A 22,873-nucleotide genomic window follows, 5' to 3' on the forward strand; every position below is an offset into this window, starting at 1 on the left:
AAATTCGCCAAAAAACCGAGCATAACTTGGGTGGTGTCACCTTGATAAAAAACCATAATTTTGCGACATGTATAGTTTAAATAACAAATATGTATAATTTAACTTACCTGCTTAGTGACTTTTGTTCATCTGTCAGTTGGTTTCTTTTGTTGGTCTTGCTATTTAACTTGTGTGGGGTGCCGTGAACTAAGATAAGTGAGGGGGAGGGGAAATTCTTGTGATGTCGAACCTGTGGCACTCCAGCTGTTGTGGTGGTAACTCAGATATTCTCTTAATAATTGCATCTTTATTCTGCATATCCTGAAATAGAACTGGTGCACATCTTAAAAGAGTATCTTTAATAAATTCTCCCTCACTGAGTGCTTTTCCATGCTGAGCTATGGAGTGAGCAATGCTCAGACTTGCAGATGTTAAATTTGTAGAGCTTTTTACAAATTTTAGGATGGAATTAGATTGGCTCTTATGAAGGTGTAGCTGCCTGGAAATGTATTCCTTCCTTTCAGCCTCACTTTTTTTCAAGAGCTGGGAATTATTAGTTTCAAAATGTCTATTTACATTCCACGTTCTGCTTACTACCGTTTCACTACATAGAACGCAAAATGATCTGCCATTTTTTTCTATAATGCCATACATCTCAGTCCATGTCTCTTGAAAGGGTCGGCTACTGCTACTACTACCACTCCCTTTACTTAACTTTGGTTTTTTATTTTGTGGCTTCTCCATGAGAGAAGATTTATAGTTAGCCCTGCAGGCAATTAGCAGAAATAGGGGTTAATAAGGATGCACCACAAACAGTAATGGTGGTGAAATGGATTCTGTACTATGCTGCAAGATGGCGTTCCTAATGGCGGGAAACGGCACCCATAGCACAGGCCTCTTCCAGCCTCCCCCTCACTTATCTTAGTAATGGCCAATGACACCCCACAGTTCACTGGATGATGGTTGCTGTAGTTGTCACAGGGCCTGCAGACAGCAATCACAGGGCCTCCAGACAGCGATCTCCTCAGGCCTCAGAAGTGCAGCCTGGGACTTCTGGTCGGCGCAGCAGGGAGCAGCGCAATGCCACCCAACAGAGCTAGGGCGCAGAGCGGACTCTAGGCATGGGACCGGTAGGTCCGATCTTTCCGGCCGGCAAAGCAGGGAGCAGCGCAATGCCGCCCAAACAACACAGCTCCGACGCAGAGGCCTGGGACTTCCGGGAGCTGCGCCTGGCCTACCGGAAGTCCCAGGCCTAGACGCTCTGCACCAGAGCTCTGTTTGGGCCCACAGACCTCCTGCATGGCATCCGATTCGATAAAAAATCGGATCGGATGGCATGCAATGTAAAGATGCAATTTCTATGGGGCCGCAGCCGGCGTGTCACTGAAAATGACTACGCGTGTCAGCACTGACACGCGTGTCATAGGTTCGCCATCACTGGTCTATGGATTAAGTTATCTGCAGCAGTGCAACTGTTTAACAATTTCTTATCTTTATGCTTTCCAGTCTAGTCTACGTATTTCTCCACCTCTACCCTTTCTTCCATTGGGGAGCGGAGTTTCCCGGGACCCTCTAAAGCTGGCTATTGGCTCAAGGCTTGATCCAGATCATGCTGCTTTAGCAGCAGCCACCGCTTCCCCCATAGGATTATCAAAAAGATGGCCTGGTACTTCTGTATGGCCATCATGGGATTTGCTTGACACTGCTGACGATCCATTCAGCATTGAAAGGGAGGCACGCCTGCACAGACAGGCAGCGGGTAAGATAGTTTTGCGCTAATCTGTCTAATTCAATGTAACATTTGGCTTGTAAGTAAATGTTACTTTAAATGTCAACAGCACTTGCTGTGGAAGCTTTAAAATGTAACTTTTTTTTTCTCCATAAAGCAATAGTTAAGATTTAAAGCTTCTATTAAAATGAACCTGTCAGCAGGATTGTGCACAGTAACTTACACACAGCATCACGTCAGCGCTGTTATACTGATTACAATGATGCCTTGGTTGATTAATTCCGTCTTGTGGTTTAATGTTTGTTTTCAGTGCAGGTGCCACATTCGGGGCCTGCCTGCTGAAGGCTTTTTTCAGTATGTACAAATTATGTAAACTAGGGGGCGGGTCATTATGAATATATAATCAGAGGACCTCATACACCAACCCCACAGCACGAGAATCTCATTACAAAAATGAAAATAAATATTAAACAACCACAAGACGGATTTCATCAACCAAGGTATCATTTTAATCGTATAATGGCTCTCACCTGACACTGTCTGTAGGTTTCTGTGCACAATCCTGCTGACTCGTTCCCTTTAACTTTCTCAGTGAAAAATTGCTGCAGTCTTATCCTGGACTGATCTTTCGTTCTCCATTCTTGGGTAAAATCTGTCTTCAGTGAATTCAGGCTGATTACTGAGATTTGACAGTTCGTACGCATAAAATTCTATAGCAGCCTGCGAAGTTCACCTGAAACTGTTACTTACTGGGAATGTCATGGAATTTTTAACCATAGAAGGCACTAAAACTTTCAAATTCTCTACCATAAAGACAGTAAGTTGAAATTTTCAACTTTACAACTGGGGAGCAGCTGCTGACGTTTGTTGTGAAAATCAAGTGTACTGCTAGCTTGCATTATGACTGTATCACTTGTGCAGGGTCTGCTCGCATATATCTGACGTCTCCTGGGGGTTGGCTAAGTTTAGGATCTCATTGCAGCACCATTTAGTAGACTACAGTCTTGATATCTTTGAAATAAGGAGTATATAAGTTGATAGATATAGATATCTATCTCTATAATATATAAAATATTTTTTTATAGGTATACAAAAGTAAATAAACAAAGCAGATAAAGTGCACAAGGATGATGCTAAAGGATCACCAATGCTGTGCACCTGCCAAAAATAAACAGCGCTTAACTAATAAGATCAATAGTAGCAGTAATTGTGACCAAATAGTCCAAAAATGGCATAAATAGATACAGATAAATAGCGCTTACCAGTATATAAGTTGGAGGGTTAGCAGCACCGGACAGGACCCAAAAAACAACAAGTTTCACTTTTTTGTATAGATGCTTTCTCAAGGGGATGTGTACTAATTTAAAGTACTAATTACCTTTATGTATCTAAGGTGGCCGGTCACATGGTTGGATCTGGCCAGTAACATCAGTTCAATTGGCACATGTGCAGTAGAGTCGACAGGTCCTGTGCTGACAAAGTATCAAACACAACTGCACATTAGTGGTTACTAAGGTAACCAGTTACATGATCAGATCTGACCAATAGTATCATTTCAATTAGCACATGTGCAGTGGGATCGGCAGGTCCTGCGTTAGCACAAGCGTCAAGCACAACTGCGCATGCTCGTTGGGGCCAATTCTGGCTTTACTGCTAACAAACACAAATTGAGAATTTTTCTCACTGCAATATAAGCGTGTATTAAAGCAAACCTGTCGGCAGGTTTGTGCACAGTAACCTACAGAAAATTTCAGGTTGGTGCCGTTACACTGACTACAATGATACCTGGAGTGATATCAGTCTTGTGGTTATTTGCAGTTAGTGAGATTCTCATGTTCTGGGGCAGCCTGTGGGGGTTCTTGATGTGGTGCTCTTCATATGTAGCCATCTGTATAAGCTTATGGAAGGTCACAGATCCCTCTGACATAATGCATATATTGACATGCAATACTGCTGTGTAAGGCAGCCAGGGTGATAGTCATAGCATCAGGCTGTTCTGTTCCCACACCCTGGCACCTCAGATAAAATGGTGTCCCTTTTGCTGCATATGCAGCATTCGCAACAGAACACACCGGGTATGTGCACACGTTGCAGATTCGTGTGTGGATTTTTCCACGCAGAATCTGAAAAATCCACAGGTAAAACTCCCTGCGTTTTACCTGCGGATTTACACTTTTTTTTTTTTTTTTTTTTTTTTTTTTTTGTGGTTTTTACACCTGTGAATACCAACTATATCCTGGGGCCCCTTACTGCTGTTGCAGCTTTATACCCACAGCTGTCTAACATCTGTCACTGTTTCTCACATCTCACCCTGGGCACAGCTGCCCAGGCTCTGCTGCCTATCCAGGAGGTACTTCTCCTATATCACTGTGGCTCTGCCCTGCTCTGTTCTAACTCCTCCCCTCTAACTAAACCCCATGCTGCCTGTGTCTTACTAATCTATCTATTCTATACTATCTCTATGCTGCCCCCCTCTACTCTAATCCCCTTATGGTCCTATACTATACCGAAGCTTACACACAGTATATAACAAATGCATTGCATTACCATACACAAACATCAGTAAACATGTATAAATGTTACACTTCTCATTAGTACACCATGGGGTGCTGCATGTAATATGTGAACAGTAACCAGGGGAGAGGAGGCACGTGAGGGTGCCCACCAACTCCTTACAGATGATCCATATGTTGGCTATTGTGAGGCTTGGGGGAAGGGGGAATACATCCAGCAAAATGGTGCCACCACCATTTTGCTGCAGCCAAGTTTTTTGCAAAAAAAATAGTGCTGCAGCATCTGTCAGCAAGCAATAGTGCCATTTTGCTAGAGGGGCTAAACAATTGGCTGCAGTAAAATGGGGGTAGCATCTCAGTGACAGATGCTACAGTGCAAAGGCTGGTGCCATTTTTCTGGATGTACATTTTTAACTTTTTCTAAGCACTCCACCTACAAAAAGGTTTTTAAAACTTACGCTCATCTGTCACTTAACAAGAATCTTTATTTTATTTTTTTTACAAATTCTGACTTGGTTTTGACACATCTTCAAATTATTTAATAGCCAATGGGTGACTTAAATGTTTGTTTTCCAGGACGTCCCTCCTGACAGCACCCTGGAGGACGTCCTTCTCCTTGCTGGGACAGGAAACACACGAGAGTTCAAATATCCTGTTCCCCCACCAATCCTCAGTGTTTTTCCTGTCCCTGCATGGAGGGACACACGAAGAGGAGCAGCGCATACTTGCCGAGCTCGGGGATCGTGCGGTCATCCAAATCCTTCCCCCTGTCAAGGGCTCAGGGTCGAAACTCCCCAGGGGAGAGTCCCTCTACCCCAGAGGCCCGGAGTGGGATGAAGCTCCAGGATTAAACCGCTCCTCCCGGTGAGGGGCTCTCGGTTCAAGACACGGCGAAGATCCAGACAGGCCTCCATTCTGCTGGGCGCGCAGTTCTGGAAACGCTACAGCCGGGTCTAGTGAGCCGCGTCACTTCCAGTTTCATCAGAGCCGGCTAAACGTCACTTCGGTGGCGTTCTATGAGTGGGGAAGGCAGACGCTCCCCTAAGGAGAACGCTGAACAGAGCGGTCGCTGCTGGGTTAGCGTCCAGCATCTTGCAAGGGGTGCGTTGTCTGCTTCAGGACTGGCTATGGAAGACAGAAATTAAGAGGAAGGGGTAAGTCTGCCTGGGGCAGTAGTACATCCTTAACCCAGTAAATACCACGCACCTTCTAGCCTATTACTCCCTATCTTATGTCATTTAGGATAAGGGAAATCCTGCTGCTCCCCCTGCCACGGCTAAAAAATCTGGGAAGGTCACGGCAAAGAGCTACAGATGTCCCATATGCCATATTAAGCTCCCAGACTCCCATGGCAAGACCCTCTGTGCATCCTGCACTTCTAAGGTCATGAAGGATGAGCAGACGTCACTGCTCTCTGAGATGAGATCCTTAATACGGGAAGAGGTGCAGGCCTCTATATCCAGCCTTTCGCATTCTTGGCCTGCCAGTCCCATTGCTGGTCGCAAGCACGCCAGGCGGGAGGAAGCCCAGGGGGAGCCAGAGTATTTTTCTGATGAAGGTTCCGAGCTCAGGGATTTGATATAAGAGGAGGGAGAAATTCCTGTAGAGAACCAGGACCGAGCCAGGAAGTATCTCTTCCAGTCGGAGGAGACAGATGAGCTTGTCCAGGCCGTAAGAAATACGATGCAGATCGAGGAAACTTCTAAACCACAGTCCAGACAGGACTTGATATTCGGGGGACTTGTGGCACAAAACCTGACTGTTTCCTATAAGTGATCATATCAAAGCTATGGTCCTAGAGGAATGGAAGGAGGCGGAGCGCCGATTGGTGCTATCTCGGGACTTTAAAGGTTGCTTGCCATTTGACCCTGGGGAAGTCAAGTTATGAGAGGAGGTCCCTAGAATTGACGTTCCCGTTGCAAAAGACACTAAAGACTGCTATACCCTTCGAAGACTCCTCTAGTCTACGTGACCCTATGGATAGGAAGGCTGACATCCTCCTAAAAAGGGCCTGGGAAGCTTCTGCTGCTCTGATTAGAACGAACATAGCAGCCACTTCGGTGGCCAGATCTATGTACTTATGGATGGGGCAGTTGGAAGAGCAATTATCCAATAAGACCCCTAGATCAGATATTCTGCATTTCCTTCCTATCATGAAATCCGCTATGGCATTTTTATCAGATATGACAGCCGAATCAGTTAGATTTTCAGCCCGTAACAGCTCTCTATCTAATGCGGCTAGGAGGGCTGTGTAGTTGAGGTCTTGGTCAGGTGACAATACCTCTAAGTCCAAACTCTGCTCTATTCCGTTTTCGGGACAGAGGGTGTTTGGACCTGATTTGGACTCTATCCTTGAGTCAGCATCTGATAAAAAAGGATTTCCTGAGGACAGGCCTAAACGGTCCCAGCCCTTTCGGAGAGGTTTCTTCTCCAAAAAGCAGTTTGAAACTAGGGGTCAGGGTCGGTCCAGCAGAGGATCCTACAGAGGCTCCCGTGGACAGGGTAACAGGAGTAGAGTATCTCTCTTTAGTCCATCCTATAAAAATAAGTCACAATAACGCCACCTGCATCGGGGGAAGGCTTCGGAGGTTCGCAGGAAACTGGGCTCAGATCACCCAGTCAGTGGGTTCGCAGTACCGTGTCAGAGGGATACAGCATAGAGCTTTACTCCCCTCCCCCAGAAAGGTACATTGCACCTACTATAGTTACGGCAGATTCGGCTATACTACCCTACCCGTGCCCTCCGCTCCACTAATGACCTCAGGTTAGCATCCTCAATAATCAGAACCTCCCACTCCCGTCTCCAAGACTTTACACGTGCTGCGCCGATTCTTTGGAATGCACTACCTAGGATAATACGATTAATCCCCAATCCCCACAGTTTTAAGCGTGCCCTAAAAACTCATTTGTTCAGACTGGCCTACCGCCTCAATGCATTAACCTAACTATCCCTGTGTGGACCTAATAAAAAAAACAAAACAAAAAAAAAAACATAATCAGGTTCCTCGCATCATGTTCTCATACACTTTATGCAGTTAATAGCACTCTGTGTCTGTACTGCTACATACTTAGGCAGTTAACTGGTTCATGCAGATTTACATGAACACCCGAGCCTTACACTATGGCTGGTCCAAATAACTAAAGCAATTGTTACCATACACCTCTCGTGTCTCCCCTTTTCCTCATAGTTTGTAAGCTTGCGAGCAGGGCCCTCATTCCTCCTGGTATCTGTTTTGAACTGTGATTTCTGTTATGCTGTAATGTCTATTGTCTGTACAAGTGCCCTCTATAAGTTGTAAAGCGCTGCGGAATATGTTGGCGCTATATAAATAAAAAAATATTACTAAAAGATTTACAGGACATGCTCAGGACAGAGGTAATAATCCCAGTCCCTCTGTCAGATAGGAAAGGGTCACTATTCTTCCCTGTTCACTATCACAAGGCCATCGGGTGACACTCGCACTATAATAAATCTAAAGCCTTTGAATGCCTGGGTGAGATGCAAAAGATTCCATTCGGAACCTATCAGGTCAGCAATTCAGCTCATAAATCAAGATGCGGTCATGTGTACTATCGACCTAAAGAGGGTCTACTATCGGGTCCCAGTACACCCCTTGTCTCAGAACCTGCTGAGGTTTGCAGTAGCTCTGCCAACCCGGACCTGCCACTATCAGTTTCAAGGCCTCCCCTTCGGACTGGCTTACGCGCCTCGTATTTTTACAAAACTTGTATCAGATGGTGGCCTTCCTGAGAAGACAAGGCATCATAATTCCGTACCTGGACAACTTTCTTCTTGTGGCAGATTCAGTAAAGCTCCTGGAGAATCAGATCGGACAATTGCAGTGATGGAACATCTCAGATGGGTACTAAACCGGCAGAAGTCCAATCTTCTACCAGAACAGAGGAAAACTTTCCTGGGAGTGCATCTGGACTCCAGACGTAGAATATCCTTCTTACCAGATGTCAAGCGAGTGACAATCCAAACTCGAGTGAGGTATCTATTGGAACATCGAGTTACCATAAGGACGGCATTGAAAGTAATCGGCCTAATGACAGCCTGCATACCATGTCAGGTGGGCGCAGACACACTCACGACCCCTGCAAAGGCAGATCCTGTCAGCTTGGGATCGCCGTCAGTCTTCCCTAGAGGCTACTCTGAGGCTGACAGGTCCAACACGGAGATCTCTCCTCTGGTGGATGCGGGCAGAGAACCTGAAGGTGGGAGTTCTATGGACCACCTCCCCTTATGTAGTCGTCACCACGGACGCCAGCGCATGGGGCTGAGGAGCTCATCTACAAGGCAGAATCTTGCAAGGCAACTGGCCAGAAGGCATCAAACAGATCTTCCAACTTCAAAGAGCTATATGCCGTATGGCAAGCGTTAAGACACAATCGGCTCACGCTCTCAGATCGGCATGTTAGAATCTTCTCCGACAATGTAACGACAGTCTCATTCCTGAACCATCAGGGAGGCCCAAGATATCAACCACTGCAGGATCTAGCAGAGATGATCTTCAACTGGGCAGAGGACACAGTGATATCTAGAACTGCTATCCACCTAGAAGGATCTCAGAATGTGATAGCAGATTACTTAAGCAGATGGGAACTGTGTCCAACAGAGTGGGAATTGAAGCAGAGCATCTTCCGGAGTTTGTCACCGATGGGGAACCCCCAACATCGACTTATTTGCAACCAGAAGAAACTCTAAGACCTTGAGATTCTTCTCCCTGAACCCCTCGGATCTTCCAGAGGGGGTAGATGCACTGAGCCAGCAATGGGATCAACCTCTCTCGCATGCATTCCCACCCCTGGCATTAATTCCAGCTGTTCTACGAAAAATCAAGGAGAGGATCAAGCAAAGGTCGTCCTGATCGTCTCATATTGGCCAAGAAGAAGCTGGTTTCCCGTATTGTGGACTTTAGCAATCGACAACCCAGTCGAATTGCCCATCAGGGGGAGTCATTCACCAGGGTCCAGTGTATCATCCAGATCCAAGCAGACTCCGTCTTTCAGCCTGGATCCTGAAAGGGACATCCTGAAGTCAAAAGGCTTGTCAGACCAGGTCATAACTACTATCCAGGGTAGTAGAAAACCTGTTACTTCAGCCATTTACCAAAAAATCTGGAAACTATTTTGTCTAAATGGTGGCAGGTCCGATGTTCTATCGGGCTCTCCGGACATCCCTGGTATCTTAGACTTCCTACAAAAAGGGTTTAACTTGGGTCTTCGACCCAGCACATTAAAAGTCCAGGTATCTGCACTAAGCACATTTCTGGACTATCCTTTGGCATCTCACCCATGGATAATAACGGTTTATTTGGGCCACGCACAGAATGCGTCCCACCATTACAGTTGGCCCCGTCCTGGGACCTTAACTTAGTCCTTAGGGCCCTGTGTAAGGGCGCTTACGCTCCGGGGGAGGATATGCCTATTTCTATTCGCACTCGGGAAAACTGCTTTCTTAGTGGCGATTACTACAGCCAAGAGTTGGAGAGATTCAGGCTCTATGTATCAGGGATTCTTATCTACAAATCAGGGAGGATAGTCTAATTCTGAAATTAGATCCAGCTTTTATCCCAAAGGTAGCCTCTATCAAAAAGAGGAATCAGGAAATACTTCCTTCCTTTTGTAATAACCCTTCTAACGAGAGAGAGCCTTCCACTCACTGGATGTTAGATAGGGGGTCTTGGACTATTTAAAAGCCACAGACTCTTGGCGTACAGATGCAAACCTTTTTATTCTTTTTGGGGGAAAGGATAGGGGTAAGAAGGCCTCAATTGCTCGTTGGATCACAGATGTGATCTCGGATGCTTATCAGTCAGAGGGTATGTCCCCTCCAGTAGGCTTAAAAGCCCATTCTACTCGTGGGGTGTTGGCCTCCTTGGCGGAGCGTGCTGGAGCTTCCATGGAACAAATCTGTAAGGCCACACCATGGGCCAGGGCTGACACTTTCTGTAAACATTATAAGCTTGATGTTATGTCCGGTCAGCACACCGCTTTTGGGAGGAAGGTCCTCCAAGCGGTAATCCCACCCTAAGGAGGTGCTTTGGTACTCCAGGGTGCTGTCAGGAGGGTCGTCCTGGAAAATCGGTATTAGACCTACCGGTAATTGTTTCCGGGAGTCCATACTGACAGCACTGGTAGCTCTTACCACCCCCCCCATGCTCGTCATAGACTCAGGTATATTCAGATTTGTGCCTAGATACTATTTTTGTAATGTGATTCGGTTATGTTTTTATTTGCATCATTCCATGAGTTGGTTCTTGTTACATGAGAGTTCAACTATCCGGTTCCACCCGCCAATTCTCAGTGTTTCCTGTCCCAGCAAGGAGGAGGACGTCCTCCAGGGTGCTGTCAGTATGGACTCCTGGAAACCTAATTACTGGTAGGTCTAATACTGATTACTTTTTTTTTTTTTTTTTTTCCTAGTACCACTGCACACTAGGCTTTTGATATAAAGCCTCATTCAGATGTCCATGATGCATGGATGCCTGAAGCATTACTGCTACATCTGCAAGGCACATCATGAGATGACTAAATGTACAGAGCTCTTCAACCACTGACTGATTAAAGGGAACCTGTCACCTGGTTTGGCTGATAATAGATGCAGCCATTACCTTTCAGAGCTGATATACAGCATTCTAGAATGCTGTGTATCTGCCCCAACCTGCAAGAGAATAACTTGCTATACTTACCTGAGGTCTGGTACAATGGGTGTCGCTGGTCTTGGTCCAGCACCTTCCATCTTGCAATCCCCATCCTCCTGCTTGCTTCTTGTGGATGACGCATCCCTTTGTCATCCAGTCTCTTCAGCACAGCGTTCTTGTGCATGGTGCCAAGACGTGTCTTCCACATGAAGCAAGCAGGAGGGCGGCATCACAAGATGGGAGGTGCTGGACCAGCAACACCCCTCAGACCACCCCCACAGGTGAGTAGAAAGGTGTGTTGTCTTTTTTTTTTTTTTTTTTTTTTTTTTTTTTCTCTTGCAGGTCAGGCTGGAGGCAGATACGGCTTTTCAGGGCTGATATACAGCATTCTAAAAGTTGATAATCGCAACTTGTATTGGCCAAACCTGGTGACGGGTTCCCTTTAACCCCTTCATGACCCAGCTTATTTTGGCCTTAATGACCTTGCCGTTTTTTGCAATTCTGACCAGTGTCCCTTTATGAGGTAATAACTCAGGAACGCTTCAACGGATCCTAGCGATTCTGAGACTGTTTTTTTCATGACATATTGGGCTTCATGTTAGTGGTAAATTTAGATCGATAATTTCTGAGTTTATTTGTGAAAAAAATGGAAATTTGGCAAAAATTTTGAAAATTTCGCAATTTTCACATTTTGAATTTTTATTCTGCTAAACCAGAGTTGTGACACAAAATAGTTAATAAATAACATTTCCCACATGTCTACTTTACATCAGCACAATTTTGGAAACACATTTTTTTTTTGCTAGGACGTTATAAGGGTTAAAATTTGACCAGTGATTTCTCATTTTTACAACAAAATTTACAAAACCATTTTTTTTTTTTAGGGACCACCTCACATTTGAAGTCATTTTGAGGGGTCTATATGGCTGAAAATACCCAAAAGTGACACCATTCTAAAAACTGCACCCCTCAAGGTGCTCAAAACCACATTCAAGAAGTTTATTAACCCTTCAGGTGTTTCACAGCAGCAGAAGCAACATGGAAGTAAAAAATGAACATTTAACTTTTTAGTCACAAAAATGATCTTTTAGCAACTATTTTTTTTTATTTTCCCAAGGGTAAAAGGAGAAACTGGACCACGAACGTTGTTGTCCTGAGTACGCTGATACCTCATATGTGGGGGTAAACCACTGTTTGGGCGCACGGCTCGGAAGGGAAGGAGCGCCATTTGACTTTTTCAATGAAAAATTGGCTCCAATCTTTAGCAGACACCATGTCACGTTTGGAAAGCCCCTGTGTGCCTAAACATTGGAGCTCCCCCACAAGTGACCCCATTTTGGAAACTAGACCCCCCCCCAAGGAACTTATCTAGAAGCATAGTGAGCACTTTAAACTCTTAGGTGCTTCACAAATTGATCCGTAAAAATGAAAAAGTACTTTTTTTTCACACTTTCTTTTAGCCTCAATTTTTTCATTTTCACATGGGCAACAGGATAAAATGGATCCTAAAATTTGTTGGGCAATTTCTCCTGAGTACGCCAATACCTCATATGTGGGGGTAAACCACTGTTTGGGTGCATTGCAAGGCTCGGAAGGGGAGGCGTGCCATTTGACTTTTTGAATGGAAAATTAGCTCCAATCGTTAGCGGACACCATGTCGCGTTTGGAGAGCCCCTGTGTGCCTAAACATTGGAGCTCCCCCCACAAGTGACCCCATTTTGGAAACTAGACCCCCCAAGGAACTTATCTAGATGCATAGTGAGCACTTATAACCACAAGGTGCTTCACAGAAGTTTATAACGCAGAGCCGTGAAAATAAAAAATAATTTTTCTTTCCTCAAAAATGATTTTTAGCCCAGAATTTTTTATTTTCCCAAGGGTAATAGGAGAAATTGGACCCCAATATTTGTTGTGAGTACGCTGATACCCCATATGTGGGGGTAGACCACTGTTTGGGCATATGCCGGGGCTCGGAAGGGAAGTAGTGGCATTTGAAATGCAGACTTTGATGGAATGGTCTGCGGGCGTCACGTTGCATTTGCAGAGCCCCTGATATGCCTAAACAGTAGAAACACCCCACAAGTGACCCCATTTTGGAAACTAGACCCCCCAAGGAACTTATCTAGATGTGTGATGAGCACGTTCAACCCCCAAGTGCTTCACAGAAGTTTACAACGCAGAGCCGTGAAAATAAAAAATCATTTTTCTTTCCTCAAAAAATGTTTTAGCAAGCAATTTTTTATTTTCACAAGGGTAACAGGAGAAATTGGACCCCAATAGTTGTTGCCCAGTTTGTCCTGAGTACGCTGGTACCCCAAATGTGGGGGTAAACCCCTGTTTGGGCGCACGTTGGGGCTTGGAAGGGAGGGAGCACCATTTGACTCTTTGAACGCAAGATTGGCTGGAATCAATGGTGGCGCCATGTTGCGTTTGGAGACCCCTGATGTGCCTAAACAGTGGAAACCCCTCAATTCTAACTTCAACACTAACCCCAACACACCCCTAATCCCAACTATAGCCATAACCCTAATCACAACCCTAACCCCAACACACCCCTAACCCCAACACACCCGTAACCCTAAATCCAACCCTAATCCTAACCCTAATCCCAACCCTAACCACAACTGTAACCCCAACACACCCCTAACCCTATCCGTAACCCTAACCACAAGCCTAATCTTAACCCTATTTCCAACCCTAAGGCTATGTGCCCACGTTGCGGATTCGTGTGATTTTTTTTCCGCACGATTTTTGAAAAATCTGCAGGTAAAAGGCACTGCGTTTTACCTGCGGATTTACAGCAGATTTCCAGTGTTTTTTTGTGCGGATTTCACCTGCGGATTCCTATTGAGGAACAGGTGTAAAACGCTGCGGAATCCTCACAAAGAATTGACATGCTGCGGAAAATACAACGCAGCGTTTCTGCACGGAATTTTCCGCACCATGGACACAGCGGATTTGGTTTTCCATAGGTGTACATGGTACTGTAAACCTGATGGAAAACTGCTACGAATCCGCTTTGGATCCGCGGCCAATCCGCTTTGGATCCGCGGCCAATCCGCTTTGGATCCGCGGCCAATCCGCTTTGGATCCGCGGCCAATCCGCTTTGGATCCGCGGCCAATCCGCTTTGGATCCGCGGCCAATCCGCTTTGGATCCGCGGCCAATCCGCTTTGGATCCGCGGCCAATCCGCTTTGGATCCGCGGCCAATCCGCTTTGGATCCGCGGCCAATCCGCTGTGGATCCGCGGCCAAATCCACACTGTGCACATGCCCTACCCCTACCCCTAACCCTACCCCTAACCCTACCCCTACCCCTAGTTCTAACCCTAGTTCTAACTCTAGTGGAAAAAGAAGAAAAAAATATTATTTTATTATTGTCCCTACCTATGGGGTGATAAAGGGGGGGGTTTATTTATTATTTTTTTATTTTGATAGCTGTGATAGAACCTACCACAGCGATCAAAATGTACTTTGTAATGAATCTGCCGGCCGGCAGATTCGGCGGGCGCACTGCGCATGCGCCCGCCATTTTGGAAGATGGCGGCGCCCAGGGAGAAGACGGACCGACTTCGGGAGGCTCGGTAAGTATGGGGGGGTGGATCGGAGGATGGGAGGAGCGGACAGGAGCACGGGGGAGCCGACAGGAGGACGGAGGGGGGTACCGGACAGAACGGAGGACTGGGGAGGAGATCGGGGGCGGTGGTGGGGGGGCAGAACATGATTTCCAGCCATGGCAGATGCTATTGCAGCATCGGCCATGGCTGGATTGCAATATTTCACCATTTTCATAGGTGAAATATTGAAAGTGCAACAGCCAATCAGAGCAATTTGCAACAGCCAATCAGAGCGATCGTAGCCACGTGGGGGCAAAGCCACCCCCCCTGGGCTGAAGTACAACTCCCCCCTCTCCCTGCAGATCGGGTGAAATAGGAGTTAACCCTTTCACCCGATCTGCAGGGACGCGATCATTCCATGACGCCACATAGGCGTCATGGGTCGGATTGGCACCGACTTTCATGACGCCTACGTGGTGTCAAAGGTCGGGAAGGGTTAAACCACTCTGTACACTTAACTTTAGTAAATCCTTCTGACGCTCTCACAGTAACAGTAAGGCTCTTACTGTAACAGTAAGGCTATGTGCACACGTCAGGAAAATTCAGCAGAAAATCCTGAACAAAGCCAGACTTTTTCTGCAGGAAATCCGCATGTGTTTTTGCACGTTTTTTTCCCGGAGCTTCCCAATGCATAAAATAACGGCAAAACCGCAAAATAAACATGATGCAGTTTTTGTTTTTTTCACGGAAAAAAAAACATCATGTGCACAAATTGCAGAGTGCATTAACCCCTTCATGACCCAGCCTATTTTGGCCTTAATGACCTTGCCGTTTTTTGCAATTCTGACCAGTGTCCCTTTATGAGGTAATAACTCCGGAACGCTTCAACGGATCCTAGCGATTCTGAGATTGTTTTTTCGTGACATATTGGGCTTCATGTTAGTGGTAAATTTAGGTCGATAATTTCTGAGTTTATTTGTGAAAAAAACGGAAATTTGGCGAAAATTTCGCAATTTTTACATTTTGAATTTTTATTCTGTTAAACCAGAGTTATGTGACACAAAATAGTTAATAAATAACATTTCCCACATGTCTACTTTACATCAGCACAATTTTGGAAACACATTTTTTTTTTTTGCTAGGAAGTTATAAGGGTTAAAATTTGACCAGTGATTTCTCATTTTTACAACAATTTACAAAACCATTTTTTTTAGGGACCACCTCACATTTGAAGTCAGTTTGAGGGGTCTATATGGCTGAAAATACCCAAAAGTGACACCATTCTAAAAACTGCACCCCTCAAGGTGCTCAAAACCACATTCAAGAAGTTTATTAACCCTTCAGGTGTTTCACAGCAGCAGAAGCAACATGGAAGTAAAAAATGAACATTTAACTTTTTAGTCACAAAAATGATCTTTTAGCAACAATTTTATTTTCCCAAGGGTAAAAGGAGAAACTGGACCATGGACGTTGTTGTACAATTTGTCCTGAGTACGCGGATACCTCATATGTGGGGGTAAACCACTGTTTGGGCGCACGGCAGGGCTCGGAAGGGAAGGAGCGCCATTTGACTTTTTGAATGAAAAATTGGCTCCAATCTTTAGCGGACACCATGTCGCGTTTGGAGAGCCCCCGTGTGCCTAAACATTGGAGCTCCCCCACAAGTGACCCCATTTTGGAAACTAGACCCCCCAAGGAACGTATCTAGAAGCATAGTGAGCACTTTAAACCCCCAGGTGCTTCACAAATTTTTTTGTGAAAAAAAAAAAAAAGTACTTTCATTTTTACGGAACAATTATTTTAGCCTCAATTTTTTCATTTTCACATGGGCAACAGGATAAAATGGATCCTAAAATTTGTTGGACAATTTCTCCTGAGTACACCAATACCTCACATGTGGATGAAACTAGACCCCCCAAGGAACTTATCTAGATGCATAGTGAGCACTTATAACCCCAAGGTGCTTCACAGAAGTTTATAACGCAGAGCCGTGAAAATAAAAAATAATTTTTCTTTCCTCAAATTATGTTTTAGCAAGTAATTTTTTATTTTTGCAAGGGTAACAGGAGAAATTGGACCCCAACAGTTGTTGCCCAGTTTGTCCTGAGTACGCTGGTACCCCAAATGTGGGGGTAAACCACTGTTTGGGCATATGCCGGGGCTCGGAAGGGAAGTAGTGGCATTTGAAATGCAGACTTTGATGGAATGGTCTGCGGGCGTCACGTTGCATTTGCAGAGCCCCTGATATGCCTAAACAGTAGAAACACCCCACAAGTGACCCCATTTTGGAAACTAGACCCCCCAAGGAACTTATCTAGATGTGTGATGAGCACGTTCAACCCCCAAGTGCTTCACAGAAGTTTACAACGCAGAGCCATGAAAATAAAAAATAATTGTTCTTTCCTCAAATTATGTTTTAGCAAGTAATTTTTTATTTTTGCAAGGGTAACAGGAGAAATTGGACCCCAACAGTTGTTGCCCAGTTTGTCCTGAGTACGCTGGTACCCCAAATGTGGGGGTAAACCACTGTTTGGGCGCACGTTGGGGCTTGGAAGGGAGGGAGCACCATTTGACTCTTTGAACGCAAGATTGGCTGGAATCAATGGTGGCGCCATGTTGCGTTTGGAGACCCCTGATGTGCCTAAACAGTGGAAACCCCTCAATTCTAACTTCAACACTAACCCCAACACACCCCTAATCCTAATCCCAACTGTAGCCACACCCCTAACCACAACCCTAACCCTAATTCCAACCCTAACCCAAATCCCAACCCTAACCACAACTGTAACCCCAACACACCCCTAACCCTATCCGTAACCCTAACCACAAGCCTAATCTTAACCCTATTTCCAACCCTAACCCTAAGGCTGTGCCCACGTTGCGGATTCGTGTGAGATTTTTCCGCACGATTTTTGAAAAATCTGCAGGTAAAAGGCACTGCGTTTTACCTGCGGATTTACAGCAGATTTCCAGTGTTTTTTTGTGCGGATTTCACCTGCGGATTCCTATTGAGGAACAGGTGTAAAACGCTGCGGAATCCGCACAAAGAATTGACATGCTGTGGAAAATACAACGCAGCGTTTCTGCACGGAATTTTCCGCACCATGGGCACAGCGGATTTGGTTTTCCATAGGTGTCCATGGTACTGTAAACCTGATGGAAAACTGCTACGAATTCGCAGCGGCCAATCCGCTTTGGATCCGCGGCCAATCCGCTGCGGATCCGCGGCCAAATCCGCACTGTGTGCACATGCCATAACCCTAACCCTACCCGTAACCCTAACCCTACCCCTAGTTCTAACCCTAGTTCTAACCCTAACCCTAGTGGAAAACGGAAAAAAAAAATAAATAAATTTTCTTTATTTTATTATTGTCCCTATGGGGGTGATAAAGGGGGGGGGTTATTTATTATTTTTTTTATTTTGATCGCTGTGAGAGAACCTACCACAGCGATCAAAATGTACCTGTAAGGAATCTGCCGGCTGGCAGATTCGGCGGGCGCACTGAGCATGCGCCCGCCATTTTGGAAGATGGCGGCGCCCAGCGAGGAGACGTACGGACACCGGGAGGATCGGTAAGTATGAAGGGGTGGTGGGGGGGTGGATCGGAGCACAGGGGGGGGTAATCGGAGCACAGGGGGGGTGAATACAAACAAGGAGGGAGCGGACAGGAGGACGGGGGAGCCGGCAGGCGGACGGAGGGGACCGGACCCCATAACGGAGGACTGGGGGGGCGATCGGTGGGTGTGGGGTCACTTGAGTATTTCCAGCCATGGCCGATGATCTTGCAGCATCGGCCATGGCTGGATTGTAATATTTCACCAGTTTTTTTTAGGTGAAATATTACAAATCGCTCTGATTGGCAGTTTCACTTTCAACAGCCAATCAGAGCGATCGTAGCCACGGGGGGGTGAAGCCACCCCCCCTGGGCTGAAGCACCACTCCCCCTGTCCCTGCAGATCGGGTAAAATCGGAGTTAACCCTTTCACCCGATCTGCAGGGACGCGGTCATTCCATGACGCATACGCTGCGTCATAGGTCGGATTGGCACAGACTTTCATGACGCAGCGTATGCGTCAAAGGTCGGGAAGGGGTTAATGATGGGATGCTTATGTATGCGTATTTTCAGTGTTTTTCCCGTGGAAAACTGCCAAAACGCAAAAAATCCTGAACGTGTGCACATAGCCTAAAGTGTCATTCAGACATCCATGTATCACACGATTTGACCACTGCCTTAGGTCTACCACGTTGGTATAGAGTGCAGCAGTGTGGGGATTACACTGCAGCAGTGAAAATAGTCTGGTATTAACACCAGGCTGCTGACCTGTCCTAACTACTGCAGCAGTGCTCAGATTGATATGACATGATGCCATCAGATTAAAGGAAACCTGGCAACATGAAAATTCAGACCATCTGCAGGCAGCTTGTTATAGGGCAAGGAGCTGAGGAGTGACCGTTTTGGGAGAAGATTCTGTATAACCTGTTTCATTTTATTCTGATTTTCCTGAGATGTGACTGCTATCCATATGCACTCTTGTAGAAAGCAGGCCCACTGATGAAACCACCCACTGGGCCTTAAATCCCAGAGAGCAGAGAATTAAAGATTGCTACTTGGGCAAGAAAATACTCAGTATAATCTGCTCAGCCCCCTTTTAATCTGCAGGAATTGTTATGTAGAGCAGAGTGCATTTTCATGGTGACACTCCCGTTTTAAACTGTATTTTAATCATACAGATGGTAACATTATAAAGTAACTTTTTACCTTTTTTTTTTTTTTTTTTTTACAGCTGTAAATGAAGCTACATGCACATGGAGTGGCCAGCTGCCACCTCGTAACTACAAAAATCCAGTATATTCCTGCAAAGTGTTTCTTGGTGGTGTGCCATGGGACATTACAGAAAGTAAGATCACATGAACATAACTTTCTTTGACTAGACATGGATACTTAAATTTACAAGGGCAAAGTTTCCAGTTACTCAGCACCTTCTCTGGCTACTACCATATGGTTCATCTGACCCTGACAGATCCCACCAAAAGCTGGTGTACTGCTGTGCATGCTGCACACTTACGGAAGATTCTGTGCAGGCCAGCCCAAGGAGCCACAGCAGCCTTCAGTGACCTGTATTCTCCAGGGACACTACCTTCACTTGTATGGCCAGATAATCTAGTACATGGATGGGGCAAGTGCACCCAAGTTGCAGTTCACCTTTCTAGGCCACTTATCTTGTCTGTAATCAATGTTGACTCTCTAAATCTTTGAATAATTTTTACAGGCAGATCAATTAAAGAAGCACTCCAATCAATGTTTTTAGCCTTTTAATATACTGCAATAAACAAATTAAATTGCTAATTTTGCCTTTCTACTCAGCTAATTCTTCCTGTCATGTCGGACCTAATGGAAGGAGAAGATTTAACTGGGTAAAAAGGCAAAATTAACAATTAAGTACAGTAGTATACAATATGATTTTTTTTATTTAAATAGATTTTTTATTAAGAATAACATTACATTTTACACATTATATTCTTATGTTCAATACAACTTTTTTTTCCCCTGATTTTAAAACCCCACCAATCCCAACACTTCCACCCCATCCCCCTAAGACAGCTCATCACTTTTAGTAGCACCACCTCTATCAATGATGCTTAATAAATGTTCAACCCACTTAGCCCACTTAGGACTGCATACCTAACAGTTAATTATCACCTAAACAGGCCCTTAACTGTCCCACCCCTTTTACCTGTCATTATCCCAATTCAAGCCACGGAGACAACATTTTATCAAACATTTCTATTTTCCCACGTTTCTTATAAACCCTTTTCTCCAATGTCAGACCGTGCTTAACATAATGAAGGAATTCTCTCCTCGCGGGCTGTTCCTCCTTAATCCAGTTTCGTGCTATCACCTTCCGGGCCATATATAATCTAGCAATTGCTATCTTCCAGTTGTTATCAACTCCAATCTCATCCCCATACCCCAGTAAGCACACCATCGGAACTCTCGGTACCGTACATCTATACGCTCCTTCCACCAACCAAAAAGCAGCCAGTCTCAGACACGTCAACATCATATGATATATTCCAGCATTTATAGTCCTACACCTCAGACACTCAGAATCAGCACGTAAACCCGCTTTATACAGTACTTCTGGAGATTTGTAGACTCTGTGTATGATAGAGCTGTGACAGCCTATATGGTTCACTTAATGACACCTGTGGAATCCACTCCAGCACCGACTCCCAGGTCTCATTCTCCATTGGGCCCAGATCTCTCTCCCACTTGGCTCTCGCCTTTATCGGAAATCCTAGAAGGTATGTATGTAGTAAATCTTTATATAGGGTGGAAATAACCCCCCTCATAGTCCCTTCACCACACACATATTCCAATACTATATCCTCTTGGATTCTAATACCTTCACCCCTGTTCTGAGCTCCAAATGCGTGCCTCATCTGTGCATATTGATGATCCCCTGAGGGCCTGAGTCCAAACTCCCACCTGCAATTGGGAAAAGGATTTCAGCTCCCGCTGTTCAATTATCTGATTCACATAATGAATTCCCTTGGCCTGCCACTCTGGTAGAACCCCTAGTGCCACAAACTCCGGTAAATTATTAAACCATGTCGGTGAGAATCTAGTTAAAGCCGTAACCCCCCTGAATTTGTTTCAGTCTACTCTAGAGCTTACTTATCAAAATGATAGTTGGATACAATTTCCCCAATGCCCCCAGGGATCCATCCTCCAGACACTGTATTACTGGACATCTTTTTGTCAGTTTCCATCAAATGCTGTACCGCACTGGACGACCCTTCATGCGCCCAGCCCTTCAAATGCTGATACGTGGATATTGCCTTCCCCATACCAGACTCCTAAAGAGTTAATCTGTCAATTTCCCGCACGGTATACAAACTGGCGTGTTATGAAGGACATATAGTATTTTAGGCATCGACACCATTTTAATGAGATTAATCCTACCCACCACCGATAAATGTAGCTTGATCCAAGCATCCACTTTTGCCTTAAGTACACTCAAAACAGTCAGATTCCTATGTAGAAAGTCTGTGACTGGTACAGAGATCCATATCCCCAAGTACTTAAACTGATTTACCACCTTAAGATGCACCTCCTCCAGAAGCTCACCCTGATTCTCTCCCACGTCATCTACCTTAAACAGAACTGATTTACTCCAATTTACAGTCAGTCCCGACAAAGAGCCAAACTCCTCAATCCCAATGGCTCCCCCCCCCAAGGAAGCGGCTGGGTCAGCCAGAAACGGTAGAATATCGTCCGCTATCTTCTCCTCAACTATCCCATACCTAAACCCAGATATCTCATCAGATTGTCAAATCTTGGCAGCCAATGGTTCCACAGCCAGAGCAAACAAGAGGAGAGAGCGGACATCCCTGTCTTGTACCCCTAGCTAATTTTATCGGCTGAGAACTCCCCATTCACTCTGATTCTAGCCACCGGTCGCGAATACAGCAGCTGAATCCAGGACACAAACTGCAATCCAATACCCATGCATTTCAACACCTGCCAGAGTTATCCCCATTCCACGCTATCAAACACCTTGTGGGCATCTAAGGATGCGATAACTCTCTGGCCAGTTATCAGACCTAAGCTGCAGGTTCATGAACAGTCTCTGCAGGTTAACCGCTGTAGATCTATCTGGCATAAAGCCAGACTGATCCGGGTGCACCAGATTAGTAATGACACTGGACAGATGGGTCGCCAACACCTTGGCCAGAAGCTTGACATCCATAGTGAGCAAAGAAATTGGCCGATATGACTCGGGTTGCCCCAAATCTTTATCCTCCTTTGGAATGACCACTATTATAGCTTCTCTCATGGAAGCTGGCAGATACCCTCTACATTTAGCCTCATCTAGAACTGCCTTTAATCTGGGAACTAACACCTCTCACATGCTTTTATAGATTTCAGCAGGTAGCCCATCAACACCAGGCGACACCTCTTCCGTAATCGGAGCCTCCAACCCTTCCCTATCTGCTGCACTCAATCTCGGCAGCCCCAAACCCTCCAAGAAAGCGACTGTCTCCTACCGATTCATCCACCCGAGAGAAGTATAGACCCGCGTAAAAATGCACGAAGGCCTTCAAAATCTCTGAGGTCTCAGACTCGACCACCACTCCCAGAAACCAACGAATGGACAAACGAGGTGCTCCTCTGGGCAGCTGCCACCAGTGCCAGCATGTGTCCAACAGTTTCTCCCTCCTGATAAGCCAGCCTCTGAAACTCCCGCTTCCTTTCAGCCTTTCCCAGCAGGATTCTCCATCTGATTTTGCATTTGTTTTTTTAAATCTATTCCCAGCCTCAGGAGTTCCCAATATTGCCATCTCGTCTTCCGCTGCCCTCAGCTCATCAACCGCTGCCTTCTCTGCCTCTCGTCTTCCGCTTACACCTGGTAATATCTCTAAACAGTAACCCGCTTACACCT

At 45.6% G+C, this 22,873-nt stretch overlaps 1 protein-coding gene across 2 annotated transcripts in view; it reads left to right on the plus strand.

Moving 5' to 3' along the window:
* The window catches only part of CPEB1 (cytoplasmic polyadenylation element binding protein 1), a 106,421-nt gene that overhangs the window by 61,284 nt on the left and 22,264 nt on the right, over positions 1–22,873 (plus strand). For both annotated transcript variants that reach the window (XM_077263994.1, XM_077263995.1), the window contains exons 5-6: positions 1,486–1,738; positions 19,211–19,324. In XM_077263994.1, coding sequence (XP_077120109.1) covers positions 1,486–1,738; positions 19,211–19,324 — 367 coding nt within the window. The remainder of the gene's footprint in view (positions 1–1,485; positions 1,739–19,210; positions 19,325–22,873) is intronic.

The sequence above is a fragment of the Ranitomeya variabilis genome, chromosome 5, assembly GCF_051348905.1.
Source record: "Ranitomeya variabilis isolate aRanVar5 chromosome 5, aRanVar5.hap1, whole genome shotgun sequence".
In the NCBI taxonomy this organism is placed as follows: domain Eukaryota; kingdom Metazoa; phylum Chordata; class Amphibia; order Anura; family Dendrobatidae; genus Ranitomeya; species Ranitomeya variabilis.